Source organism: Octodon degus, unplaced genomic scaffold (genome assembly GCF_000260255.1).
Source record: "Octodon degus isolate 3935 unplaced genomic scaffold, OctDeg1.0 scaffold00045, whole genome shotgun sequence".
NCBI lineage: Eukaryota > Metazoa > Chordata > Mammalia > Rodentia > Octodontidae > Octodon > Octodon degus.
In genome coordinates, this window is record NW_004524621.1 from 11490949 (window position 1) to 11504641 (window position 13693).

At 48.3% G+C, this 13693-nt stretch overlaps 2 protein-coding genes across 3 annotated transcripts in view; both read left to right on the forward strand.

Moving 5' to 3' along the window:
* Positions 1–1692: 1692 nt before the first annotated feature.
* On the forward strand, positions 1693–7880 carry Fancg (Fanconi anemia complementation group G). Of its 2 annotated transcripts, none has more exons than XR_002821280.1 (14): positions 1693–2112; positions 2328–2418; positions 2639–2770; positions 3014–3216; positions 4243–4378; positions 4537–4667; positions 4764–4910; positions 5042–5193; positions 5558–5624; positions 5833–6122; positions 6259–6305; positions 6590–6745; positions 7235–7326; positions 7469–7561. XR_002821280.1 is itself a non-coding variant. In XM_023716121.1 (14 exons), exons 1-14 carry the CDS (start codon positions 2017–2019, stop codon positions 7569–7571), a joined length of 1875 nt encoding a protein of 624 aa, XP_023571889.1. In that variant the 5' UTR covers positions 1693–2016; the 3' UTR covers positions 7572–7880. The 2 variants fall into 2 exon arrangements, 1 of the variants encoding a protein (XP_023571889.1); XM_023716121.1 differs by having other exon boundaries at positions 7203–7326; positions 7469–7880.
* Positions 7881–9972: 2092 nt separating this feature from the next.
* The window catches only part of Vcp (valosin containing protein), a 19901-nt gene continuing 16180 nt past the window's right edge, over positions 9973–13693 (forward strand). Inside the window, exon 1 of the mRNA XM_004631884.3 lies at positions 9973–10344. Coding sequence (XP_004631941.1) covers positions 10328–10344 — 17 coding nt within the window. The 5' untranslated portion in view covers positions 9973–10327. The remainder of the gene's footprint in view (positions 10345–13693) is intronic.

Here is a 13693-nt window from a genome sequence, read left to right on the forward strand (position 1 = left end):
TATAGTTACCACTACATTTTTTAGTTCCGAAATTATTTCTTGTATACCTTTCTGCAGTTGATTCTTCACTGCCAAAGCTATTATTTCAGAGATATCTGGTGTGTGATTTCCAGTTTCCTCAGTGCTAGTGTCTTCTGCATTTGTACTGGGTGAACTCGGGGCCTGAGACTGCATTTTGTTCCTTCTCTTTGTCATTTTATATACCTGTCTTCTGACCTTTGGTGTAGAGCTTAGAGTTATTACCTTAACAACAGGTTCGGATCTATGAAGTTCAGATTCCTCCAGGTGGGTGTTGCTTGGATCTGGCTGCTGTGCTGCACTTCTTTCTGCTGTAGGTGTTAGAGTTGAACCCTTTGTATTTCTCTTGGAAGATGTTCTGCTCCTGAATCAGCTGTGTGGGTCTTACCTCTAGCCTTTTTGCAGGGAGTTCTGCTGAAGGGTTCCGTGCTGGGCCTGCATGCAGCCGGGGGTCAAATGAGGATCCCACGGGCCCCAGGTCGGCTCACTCTCTCACCAGGCTTGTGCTCTGGGTCTGTTCAGGATCCCGCAGCCCCTGGGTCATCTCACTCACTTGCCGGGCCTGCACTCTGGGTCTATTCAGGATCCCGCGGCCTGGGTGGTCTCACTCACTCGCCAGGCCTGCGCTCTGGGTCTGTGCAGGATTCCGCAGGACCCAGTCGTCTCACTCACTCGCTGGGGTAGCGCTCTGGGGCTGTGCAGGATCCCGCGGCCTGGGGTCGTCTCACTCACTCGCTGGGCCTGCACTCTGGGTCTGTTCAGGATCCCGCAGCCTGGGTCATCTCACTCCCTCGCCGGGCCTGCGCTCTGGGTCTGTTCAGGATCCCCCAAGAGTTAAATCTTGATGAGTCAGGTATGGTGACACATATCTTTAATCCCAGTGCTCTAGGAGGTCTTGGCAATTGCAATCATATTCCAGCCCAGCCTGGGAAATTTAGCGGTTTAATGAGGCCTTGCTTTGTAATTTAAAATGGGATGGGGAAGTAGCTTCCTGTGAAGGCTTTTGGGTTTAACCTTAGTTTCTGCCCAAAAAGCCATACCAAAATAGGCTTGGTGGGCACACCCATAATCCCAGCTCTCCTAAGGGATCAGTGCTAGTTTTAGGCCAGCCTGGGTTACATGGGGAATTCAAAGCCAGTCTAAATTACATGTGAGACATTATTAACAAAACGAACAAAATCCAAAACAACACAAAAATCCAGTCTAGGGCTGTTATGTCTTCTTCTTCTTTTTTTTTTTTTTTACTTTAATGACCTAGAGATTATCAATTTTGTTGATCTTTTCAAAGAAATACATTTATTTTTATTTTTATTTTTTGGTGGAACCAGGGATTGAACTCAGGTCCTTGCGCTTGCCTAGCAAGCACTTATTCTACTGAGCCATCTCCCCGGTCCCACGTTCTCTTTTTGAAGTTTTTAGGTTTGGGCTCATATAGTTCAATTTTAATCCACTTTTGGTTGTTTTTTGGAAGGGGTAGTAGGAATACCCTCTCGGCTATGCAAGTTCCCCACCTCTACTTCTGGAAAGAGAAAGTGGAATTTCGGACGGCCATTGTCACTTTTCGGTGCCAGGTGCACTCACTGAGCGGGCGCGCGGCGATTTCCGGGCCGCACTACAACCCCCAGCATGCACCGCGCCCGATGGAACGCAAGGAGGGGCGCGGCCCCGGCTGCGGCTTCAAGGAAAGGGTCGGCACCACGGCTGGACCCCTCTAAGGTTCCTGACTACCCTCGCTAACGCGTCCAGCTAGGCCAACGGCGAGCCGAGTGATTCCGCCGCTGACAAGCCACCCACCTCTGGCCAACGCGGACTTGTTTCTTTCCCGGGTTTCCCGCAGGAACTGACTGGAAGTGGACCAACCGCAGCCGAGATTTGTAGTTCTGGCCAACCAGAGGCGAGCGGCGCCGAATTAACTCTGGAAAGTTCGGGCTCACTGCCACGTTGGGACCCCAAGAGGTACTAGGGTGTCCGGCTGGGTGCGGAAGTGTATCGGCCACCATGTCCCTCCCAACCTTTCCGGGCGCCTCCGCTCCACGCGCCAGCTGCTTGGACCTGTGGAGAGAAAGGAACGATCGACTTGTTCGACGGGCCAGGGTAATGAAGTTCTTGAATTCTCGCCTTACAGCTGTAAGGGCCCAGAAATCTGGTTTGCGGTGGGTCTCCCCCAGCCGATGGGGAGGAGCAGAGCTTAACCTTGACCTACTCATAGAGCCAGAGTTGATGGGAATGGACCCCCCCCCCCCCCACAGTGCTTCAAAGGAAGCGAGGAAAGACTGATCCTCAATGACACTCCCTCCTACATTTGGCAGGAAGTGATGGCTCAGGAGTGTGGTCTAAGACGACAGCAGTTGATTCAGGACATACTGGAGGGGTTCAGGGGGGTCCTCTACAGTCTGCAAGGTAAACAGACACCTCTATGGTATGGTCACTTCCCTTTCTCTTCTCTATTTCTGGGATTGAAGGGGGGATGGGGCACGGAGTCCTGTTTGAGGCACAGAAGGGACCATCTGATCTGGATAACTTACTGCCCTTTCCAGACTGTTCAAAGGATGAGTTCTTTGTTGTGGTCATTTGGGTTGGAGTGGGATTATCTCTGGAAGACCAGCATCTGTTGTTCCAGGGCTTCCTGCAGCTGTTCCTCTGCTCCCCTTGGAGTTGACCGTTACCTGTAACTTCATTATCCTGAGAGTGAGCCTGACCCAGGGTTTCAATGAAGACCAGGCTCAGTGTGTCCAACAGGCCTTAAAGAGAGGTGAAGGCTGGAGATCATTTCTCATGCTCCTGCTGGCTTCTACCTTTAATCTGGGGTGGGGAGGTAGGAGGTGGGAAGAGGAGAAACAATAGGAGTGAGATGCCCTTCTCTAATCCTCCATGTGCTTTTCAGACCAGATTGATGTATTGCAATCTTTAGGCTTTTGCAGAAAAGCCAAGCCAGAGGTTGTGGGGAAATGGAGGATGCGGTCCCACTTTAGCTGTTTGTGTATGTACTCCACAGTGCTGGAGACCCAGGAGCAGCTGGGGCCCAGGTTGGACCAGGGGCTCAGGGAGCTATGGTACTCTGTCCTCCATGTTTCCTCCCTTCTGCCGGACTTGCTTCCTGCCCTGCATCTCTTGGCTGGCCTGCAGGCAGCCCATTGGCTGAGCACTGACCATCTTGGGGACACAGCCTGGTTGTTGCAGACACTGAATGGCACTCAGGTAATGGAAGAAGTGATTTGACGATGCGGGTATCCTTCCTTCTCTCTTACCCCCAGATGTGCTGTAAAGGCTGCTGGGTTGATGACTAGAAAACCTAAGTTTTCTTGGGGACTCGGGTGTTCTTGCTCTGATTAGCTCTGAATTGGGGAACTTGGCAGGTGGTTAAAAGTAGCTCAATGAATTTGAGTACTTTTCCCAGAGTCTAATTAGTTACCCAGACATGGCCCCTGCTCCATGTACTCAAGGGCTTCTCCTGAATGAGAAGGGATACCATTGGCATAGATTGATTATTGATTCATTCTTCCTCTTTCCTTCCCTTCCCTTCCCTTCCCTTTTCCTTTCCCTTTACTTGTCTTTTCCTATTTAGCCAATTGAACCTAGGGCCTTCACACTAAGCTACATGCCCAGGCCTTTTTTATTTTGAGACAGCATCTTCCTAGTTGTTAAGTTGCCCACTGTGGGCTCAAATTTGCTTGCAATCCTCTTACTTGAACCTCCCAGAATGCTGGTATTGCATGTGTGCATCATTATGCCTGTCTTCCCCTGGATTTTTACAAGTTTCTCACTGTGTAGTTCAGGTTGGGTTTGAACTTACAGCAATCCTTTTGCCTCAGCCTCCCAAGTGCTGGGATTACAACTATGTGCCATTATGCCTGGCTTTTTCCTTTTTATTTTTGCCTCACATCTATCTTTCTGTTAGAATTGGGGGCATAGGAATCAAGAAGACTTTTTTTTTTTTAAATTATTTATTTATTTATTTATGTGTGTGTGTGTGTGTGTGTGTGTGTGTGTGTGTGGCCAGCTCAGCCCACCATGGGGCAGGGCTGGCTGGCATGTGGTGCTGGGGGATTGAACCGCGGTCCCTGTGCTTTGCTAAGCTTGTTCTAAGTAGAGTGCTTTAGACCACTGAGCCATCTCATCAGCCCAGGAATCAAGAAGACTCTTGAGCTCAAAGTCCAGCAAAGATGGACCAAGGAAAGGGGGTGGTTAGAGGCTTAGCACTTTTAAATGTTCTCTTCTTTTCAGAGCAGAGCCTCTGAAGATCTGTTGTTGTTTCTGAAAACTTGGAGCCCTCCAGCTCTAGAATCAGATGCCTCACTGATCCTGCAGGATGCCCAGGGTTTGAGAAATGTCCTTTTGACAGCATCTGCCCTCCGCCAAGGTCAACCAGCAACCTGATTTATCTTCTGCTCTTATAAGGGGTCCTCTGCTTTATGTTGTCCCTGTTAGGTCCCATTCAGCTCTCAAGACTTCTCTGGCAGTTATTTTCTGTGTTGTTCCCTGTGGGCTTTTCTAAGCTTGCACCATGATTGCTTCCAGGCTTGCAGGAGCTGATCACAGGGAGGCTACCTAAGGCGCTGAGCAGCCTACAGGAAGCAGCCTCAAGTCTGTGTTCCCGGCCTGTGCTGGTCCAGGTGTATACAGCATTGGGGAACTGTCTCCGTAGAATGGTAAAGATAGCCCTGTGTGGTGGTGGTTGGGACAGCATTATGGACAGCATTCTGCTTGGTGAGGATAGCTAAGGCTGTATCTTTCCACAAATGTAGGGAAATCCACAGAGAGCACTGCTCTACTTAATTGCAGCCCTGAAAGAGGGGTCTGCTTGTGGTCTTCCTCTTCTGGAGGCATCTAGATTATACCGTCAAGTGGGGGACACAACAGCAGAGCTGGAGAGTCTGGAGCTGCTGGCTGAGGTAAAGAACTGGCAGGTGAAGATACAGAGTATCTCCACAACCTGTGTTGTGGAGACTAGTGAAGACGCAAATATCAGGAAGTATGGCTCCCAAAGATTATACAGAGCCCTTCTTCTTTCTGTTCCTTTTAGGCCTTGAGTGTCACTTATAACTCTGAAGCCCCCCAGATTCTCATTGAGGTAGAACTGCTACTCCCACGACCTGACCCAGCCTCTCCCCTTCACTGTGGCACACAGAGCCAAGTCAAGCATCTGCTAGCGAGCCGATGCCTACAAACAGGAAGGTAAAGTTTTCCCTTGCTCACTGGAGCTCCTCTTCCTGTAGGGTGTGACTCTGCTTTTGTTCTTGTGACCAGTGAATGAAGCAGAGGCAGAACATAGGTCTGTACTGCTCAGTTTACCTGCTTTATTGCTGGACCTGAACTGAGGACTTCATCCAATTAGTAACTTTGTCTTTGAAATACTGAAGTCTTCCTAATGCATCTGTAACTGGGGTAGAGCCACAATGAGTCAGGGTTGGAGTTCCAAAGATCTGCCTTTCCCCTTTCAAGACCATTATTATCCATCAGCTAAGGGAACATTATCTCTGAGACCTGTGGAGGGTCCTGACAGGGCCTAATGTAAAGCTGATGGACTGTGACTCCCCAGGGCAGAAGCAGCTGCAGAGCATTACTTGGATCTGCTGGCTCTGTTGTTGGATGGCTCAGGGTCAAGGGTAGGTATATCTTTAGGGGTCTCTGCAATGATTTGGGAGGGTTGGGGTTGCTTTTGGAGTAGGCAATTTTCAGTTTTTCCCTCTAAGGTTCTATCTGTCCATTCTGGGAGACCAGGTCTCTGCATGGTAACAGAGCCTGGAGAAGACGTGGGGGTAGTGGCTCATGCTTCATGCCTGTTTAAGACATTGAATCCTCCTCCCACCCCAGTTTTCCCCACCCTCATGTCCCCCAGGACCCTGCATGCCAGAGGTGTTCTTGGAGGCTGCGTTAGCACTGATTGAGGCAGGCCGAGCCCAGGATGCTCTGACTGTGTGTGAGGAGCTGCTGAGCCGCACATCATTTTTGCTTCCTAAGATGCCCCGGATGCGGGAAGATGTCAGAAAAGGAACAAAGGAACTGTCACACTGCCCACTCTGGGTCTCTGCTGCCCATCTGCTTCAGGGTCAGGCCTGGGTTCAACTGAGGGTCCAAAAAAAGGCAATCAGTGAATTTACTAGGTGAGCCCAGAAAGCTCCTTAGGGTTCTGGGGAGGTATGGAAGAATAGTTTTCTGATTGGCACCGAGTTGGTGAACTTAATTCTTATCCACTCATATCTTTGCATTTGATTTCTCTTTGCTCGCCCATGTCTTCAGTTGTCTTGAGCTGCTTTTCAGGACCATGCCTGAGGACAAAGACCAAGGTAATTTAAACTTTCAGTTTTCCTTATCTCCTGGAAGTGGTGGGTGGGTTCTCTTTCCATGTATCCCAGCCTACCAGACTGACAGACTTAAGAACGAGACCCTGGACTCAAGAATAGAGGAGATTGGGAATGTAGCTCTGTGGTGTAGTGCTTACCTAGCACACACAAGGTCCTAGGTTCAATCCCCAGCAACCCCCCCCCCCCGAATAAATAGAGGGGTACCTGAGATTTTGGTGTCCCTGAGGCTTGGAAGACACTGTCATGACTTCTGGGGGGGTTCACAGGAGCAGCTTCCAACTGTGAGCAGGGGTGTAGGTCAGGTGCAACACTGCAACATCTTCGGGCAGCTGCTCTGATCAGTCGTGGACTGGAATGGCTAGCCAATGGCCAGGATACTAAAGCCCTACAGGACTTCCTCCTGAGTGTACAGATGTGCCCAGGTATGTATACTTACGTGGTATCAGCTATGCACAGGTATACAAGGACAGAGAGGCACATGGAGTAGGTACTTGGGCCTAAGTGTAAGGGTGGTATTCCCAGGTGGAAGGGGTAAAAGGGATTATGCGCTATATACCTAAGATATACCCAGATGTATACATACAAATCTATACAGATATGTATGCAAGGCTTCTAATATTGAAGTTCCTGGTCACACCAGTATCCTCAGACACAGGTTCTATGACAGTGTTGTGGTGGGTTGTATAGGAACAGGGTGAGCTGAGCCTTTTGTACTGGGTAGGCAGTAGATCCTGGGATAGAAGTGGTTGTTAATGATCTTTCCTGCATTTCATGAGTATAGACAAGATACTTCTCTCTAGGCCTCACTTTCCCCTTTTATAAAATGATCCTTTAGCTATCTCAAGTTCTAAGTTTTTATATTCTGGGATGGGGCTATAGGCCACAGAGATGCTTCGTTTCACCTGCTTCAGACTCTGAAGAAGCTGAATCGGAGGGATGAGGCCAGTGCTATCTGGTGGAGGCTGAAGGCCCAAATTCAGCTGCCACAGGAAGAAGCTACCTGGTGAGGCTTAGGCCTGTGGTCTGGGGGCTGAAGGACTGGGATCCTAGAGTTCTTGTGGCCTGGTGGGGTGATGAGGAGTGAAAGGGAAGGCTATCCAGCCTTGTATATCTCACTCTTTGGCATCACCCTTCTTGACCTCTAGGTCTCTCCCACTGTACCTGGAAACATACTTGAGCTGGATTCATCCACCTGACTGTGAAACCCTCCTTGAAGAGTTTCAGACTTCGATAACAGAACCTTGTTGACCTGTAGTTGCCATAAGCTGGGACTCAGTGTACCATCTCTTTGTGGGGAGGGCTTTTTTCTGCCTTGCCCTTGGAGAGTGTGGCTGGAACTATCTATTCCTATCACCTGTACTGGTGAGGTTGGAGATAGTTCTATGAAATTTGGCCCATTAACTGTCATTCTGGCTCCAGAGGAAGCATTGCCTACCACCAATAAGTCATTGCCTTTCATTGTGACACCTTTTTTCCTGTTTTTTTTTTTTTCCTAGTGTTCTTGTCTGCCTGTGACACATTATTGAGTATTGATTATCTAAGGTGCCCTCTCTCCCCCCAGATTTTTTTTTTTTTTTTTCCAGAGGTAGGAAGAACAGTGCTGGGAATGAAACCCAGGGTCTCACAAATGAACCGCTAGCTGTTCGCTATCTCTTTTATGAGTTTGAGGTCTGGGTATAAGAAAAAGCTATGTAACCCTTACACTGGAAGCAGTATTTTGGACCTTCCAAAGGAAAGCCCAGGATCCTGTGCAAGATGCATGTGAGTGGATTTAAGTCTGTTGAGTGAGCTACATGGGCCTTTCAAGACATGGAACTTAGGGCTGGCCAAATAGTTCAGCAGATAGAAGTGCCTGCAAGCAGGGGTTCAGTTCCTGGGCCTGCTGCACCAGCTCCGTCCCCAGGGATGGCAATTGAGACTGGGTGTGGTGGTGTGCACCTGTAATCCCAGCTCTTGGGAGGTTGTAAACAGGCGGATCACTATGATTCTGATCTTGTGTTGAGACCCCGAACACCCTGTAGATGCTTCCCTAAAATTAAAAAAAAAAAAAAAAATGGCAGTTAGGGAATTTTATATTTAAGAGAGATGGGCAGACCTAAAATAATTCCCCACCCTGTTCCTCAGTCAAATGTATGTGTGGATTAGGAGTGGGTGAATTGAGTCAACATTCACTAAGAGCTGCTCTTTGACAGCATCAGGGCCAATAGTCATCTTGGGCCAAAGACTTCTAGTCCCAGCATACGATTTTCTTGCTGCCTTGGACTGTATTGAATGTATTGTGTTCTGTGGTTGTCCTTATTTTATTTTTATTTTTTGAGACAGGGCCTTGCCATGTAGTTTGGGCTGACCCTGAACTCCCTATGTAGCCTAGGCTGGCCTCAAAACTCCTGGTAATCCTACCTCAGCCTCCCAAGTGCTAAGATTACAGGTGTATGCCACCATGCCTAGTTGTGGTTGCCTTTGACCATTCTGCCTACTATGCATTGTTGAGTATTGATTTTCCTTGTTTTTTGTTTTTGCAGAACCAAGGATTGAACTCAGGCCCTTGCACTTACTTGCCAAGCAAGCGCTTATTCTACTGAGTCATCTCCCAGCCCTGAGTATTGATTATCTTAGGTGCCCTCTCCCAACTTTATTTTTTTGCAGAGCTAGGAGGGGCAGTGTTTGGAATGAAACCCAGGGTCTCACAAATGAACTAGCTTGTCAATATCTTTTATGAGCTTGAGGCCTGGGTATAAGAAAGTGTCCTACTTTGTAAAAGGTATTAGGGAAACAAGAGGTAGAGTCTAAGGACAAGGGCCCTGAAATGGAGTCTGCTGAGTCATGACTCTCCAAGGATATTTCAAAAACATGGTACCCTGACTGGGGCCTACTAGAGCATGATCAGGCAGGTGTTGGCTTAAGGGCATGTGGGTTCTGCATACTGTGTGAATACTGCACAGACTGGACCCTAAAAAATACGGCCCAATCTCCCTTCTAAATTACTTAAAAACTCAGACAAAGAGCCCTTGTGGTTATTTATCCAGAGCCGGAGCTTTACTTCTTACCTTTGTATCTTTTAAATAAATATGCTTGTACTTTACCTCCCGCTGTCGCAGTTTGTCTTTGTCTCCCTGCTACATGACCTTAATATTCTGGTAACACTATCCCTTACAAAAATTAATATAGTATGGCATCGAATGAGTGTAAAACTAAAATATTTAAGAGGATATGTCAGTAGGGTAGGATGCATTTGGAGCTGGGCTTGGTCACAGGATCCTGAGTGGGGATGGCTGGAACCAGTATCCAAGGGGCAAGAAGAGTTTGTGGGGTAAGGACTAAGAGGATACTTAGATTTGGGAAGAAACTTAAGTGTGTGATCTACCAGTACAACAGGACTAGACTAATACAAGGGTTCAAGCCAGGTTCTTCCAGTAGGATATATTCAAACCAATGAACTGGAGCCAAGTGGAAAAGTCCACCTCCAAGGAATTAAAGGCCCTCTTTTCGCTAGTCGATCTGTACCTATCCGTTTTGTTGATTGGTCGAAATCCCAAATCCGTCGAGGAAGCGTAGCTTTGCGGCCAATTGACGTGGCGTTACTGGGCGTGTTACATCCCTGAGGCGGGAGCCGAGCCATAAACGAATTTTCTGATTGGCTATCGTCCGCGGGTTGCTGGGGAGAGGCTTAGAGAGGCGGGCGCGAGTCTCCAGCGCAGGCGCTGATTGGCTGAGGTGAGGGCAGCTTTCCTTCCGATGATTCGGCTCTTCTCGGCTCAGTCTCAGCGAAGCGTTTGCTGCCGTCGTTTGAGTCGTCGTTGTCGCTTTCCCCTCGCGGATCAGGAGCCAGTGTCTCACACGCCCGCCATCCTGGTGCAGCTGGGAGGAAGCGAAAGGGAAGCCGTCTGCGGGTTTGTCGCTCGCCCCTCGCCTGGGAAATCCGAGCCCCGGCCCAGTCGGTCGCCTGCCCGTCGTAGCCGTTACCCGCGGGCCGCCACAGCCGCCTACTGGGAGAGGCGCGCGCCATGGCCTCTGGAGCCGAGTGAGTGTGCGCGCGCGCCCGTCCGCCCGCTTCGGAGGCGCGCGCTGCGGGGCCCATAGCGCTGGTTAGGCCTGACGGGGTCTGGCGGGGGGCGCGTTTGATAGTGGGGTGGACGGAGGGAAAGAGCAGAAGAGGCGAGTTGAGGGGCTACGACCGCGCTGCGCCCCCGCGCGCCCTCAAGGCCGGGCTCGCGTTGAACGCGGGTCGGAGTCCGGGTGAGATCGTGCTGTGTCATGCAGGCCTCGGCCGGCCTGATTGGCAACCTCGTAATGGCAGTGCCGGCCTAGCGAGGTTTTCGGGCCCGTACAGCCGGTGGGGAAGCCCCGGGGCCTCGGGGCGCCCATCAGCGCCCCCGCCTGCCTCTCTAGAAGGTCCTGGGTCCCCAAAGAGAGCAGGCCCCGGGAGCCCGAGGGCCCACTGGGCCCGGTGGGCGTGGACTTTGGGCCACGTGAAGGCCTCCCGAGCCCTGAGACCGAGGCGGGGCCGGGGCGGGGGAGGCGCGGTGCGGCGAGGCGAGCTGCGGGAGCTCCGGCCTGTCTTGTGGAGCCGGGCGGGCTGGCCCGAGAGGCTTCCTCTGCGCCCACCTACTACTGAGGGGCCTTCAGGGAGAGGGCGGTCCATGCCGTTGGCTTCCTACCTTAGGCCCGTTGTAAACAGGCGAAAGCTCCAATTTTTTTTTCTTTTACGTTATGGGGATGGGAGAAAGGAGTATTTCCTGCTAACGTTTATATGTCACGTTTGTATTTTGGAGGCCTTCCTAGTAAATTTTAACTTTTATGAATTCCGGGTTAGGGTTACTCTGACCTACTCCCCCACCCACCGGGTCTTTCTGGAGAGTTTCAGATGAAACCTGGGTACTTCAGCCCATTCAGTTAGCATCTAGAGATTTCGGTTCTAAGAAAAGAAAATGAAAACAAAACAACATAGCTCGCAGAAACTTAGAGGTAAATCACCTTCCTGTTTTGAAGATATTTTTTGAGGTGTGTTCCTTTTTCTCAAGTTTCTTAATTGGGATGAAATATTACTCAGTTGCTTAATTTAAAAAGGCTGCTTATTAAAGTACTCTGTACGGTTATATCCAGTCTTTCGCTTTCAAAACTAAAACTAAAAATCTAAAATTCTTGGAACCCAGCTTCAAGTGTAGTTTGTGACCTCCAGGGCATCTTGATGGGTTCTACCTGAACCTCTTCCTAGTCTTTTGTGGCCTGTTGTGATTTTGCAAAGGGCCTGAGTCATGCAGAAGACAATAGGGTATGTTCCCAAAGAACGTGGAGAACTGCTGTTAAGCTTAATTAACTCTTAGAAATAACTTAACCATCTCTGATCCCAGAGTTCTTACCTTAAAATGAAGGCCATTTTAGATCCAGAGTCAGGAATGGTAGACAAATAAGTTTTCTTAGAGTATAGCTCTGAGGTTGAAGTACAGACTATGAGGACTTGAAACATGGTAGTTCATTTTTTAGCTACAGTTCTGCAAATGTAACAGGAAGATAGATGGGCACCCTTTGGAGGAAGGTAAAGGAGAGAACTGATTTATATTACCATTAGCGGTCATGTGCTTGAATGTTGATAGTCTTTGGAAATAGGTCTGCCTACTCTGCAGAACTGTACCTAGTGTTGTACATTTCCAGGATAGGGGAAATAAGTTCCAGGGAAGGGAACAGTACTCTTGGAAGTTAATTTAAAAGTAGTTAAAGGTACATCCTATCCTTTTTTTTTTTTTTCCATATTATTATATTTTTTTTCAAAGTTTCATCGAAAAACAGCAATGAGACAGTCTCAAATCCAATCGGAAGCACAGTTTCAACAAACAATACACTGCATATATTCTTCTCAGTGGTCAGTCGCTGCACAAGAAGCGGACCCGCGATCCCATCCACAAACACCATTAGAACAAATCATTCCATTCATCAAGAGAATGCAACCATACATCCATCCCAACTGCCTGGAATACACAAATACAAAATGGACATTCATCGGCACACCCCATTTTCTCCAAGCTCCGTCATTGAACACCATAGGTGTGCAAACTCAGCAAAATATTCTAAAAGAGTCCAGTAGCCCACAATAGCATTGGGTCCCCTGTTTAACTGGCAATGTCAGAAACCATTGACCTGAGTCCCCCACAGCTCAACATAACAGCATGGCTTCATTTCCTATATTTCGTCTTCATACTTTTCTACTGGATGGTTAAGACCAAGGTAAAGCAGGACCTATGCAACAAGAGTTGTAGCTTTCTGGTCTGAGAAGGTCAGCGAAATGTCCCCAGGATCCATCTTGAGATCCCGTATCCTATCCTATAAGAGAACTTTAGTACAAAGTTTAGTACTTTGTTAAATGAATGGGCTTGTTTGGCATTGTAGGGCACAGGCAACTTTTTCTTGACAATTGTGGCAATATTTCCAATGGCAGTACCATTTTTGTCTTGTAACCCTTCCATGTTCTTTAAATAGTGCCTGGTACCTAGTAGACATTGTTTTTCGGTATTTCCTCCATTGGTTAGCCTTCTTATATTGCGTAATACTAATTTTCCTGAGCCTTAGCAAGAAAATGTAACTCTTCAAAGGGAGAATCCTCTGAGTCTGCTCAGTGCATGTTGGAGATGAACCAGTTAAGAAATTAAGCTGAGCCTGGTGGCACACGCCTGTGATCCCAGCTCTTAGGAGGCTGAGGCAGGAGGAGGATCCTTGCAAGTTCTCCAAGCCAGTCTGGGCTACAAAGTGAGCCCAAGGCCAGCCTGAACTGCATAGTGAGACCCTGTCTCAAGAAGGCAAAAACAAAAAAGAAAAAGGAAATTAATGTCACCATCCAATAAAGGATCCTCAAGGAAATGATGAAAACAAGTTTAAGACTCTGGCAACTTTTATTTGGGTGAGGATTTGAATGTGTTTCTTGGCTTTTTTTTTGAGTCTGAGTTACACTGTAGTTGAGGCTGATCTGTTAACTCATGTAACCCAGGCTGACCTTGAACTCAGCAATTCTGCCTCAGCCTCCCAAGTGCTGGGATTACAGGCATGTACCACCATACCTGGAGCTGGTGTTTACTTTGAGTGAACTCCATGGAGCTGTATACCTTTGTAGTAATTACTGTAATATACTTTTTTTGAGTTTGATCTTTTGCTGATTTTCTGTGTATGATGGTTTGTGCCTAATATTCTTGGTGTCCCAGGGAATACTCTGAATTAATAGTTTTATCTTTTTAAAATCAGTTTTTTTTTTTTTTTTTGTGGTACAGAAATTGAGGCACCTTGCACTTGCCAAGCAGGCACTTGTGCTGCTGAGCTATCTCCCCCGCTTAAATCCAATTTTATTGGTTTATTTTATTGTATTGTCTTTTTAAATTTTTATG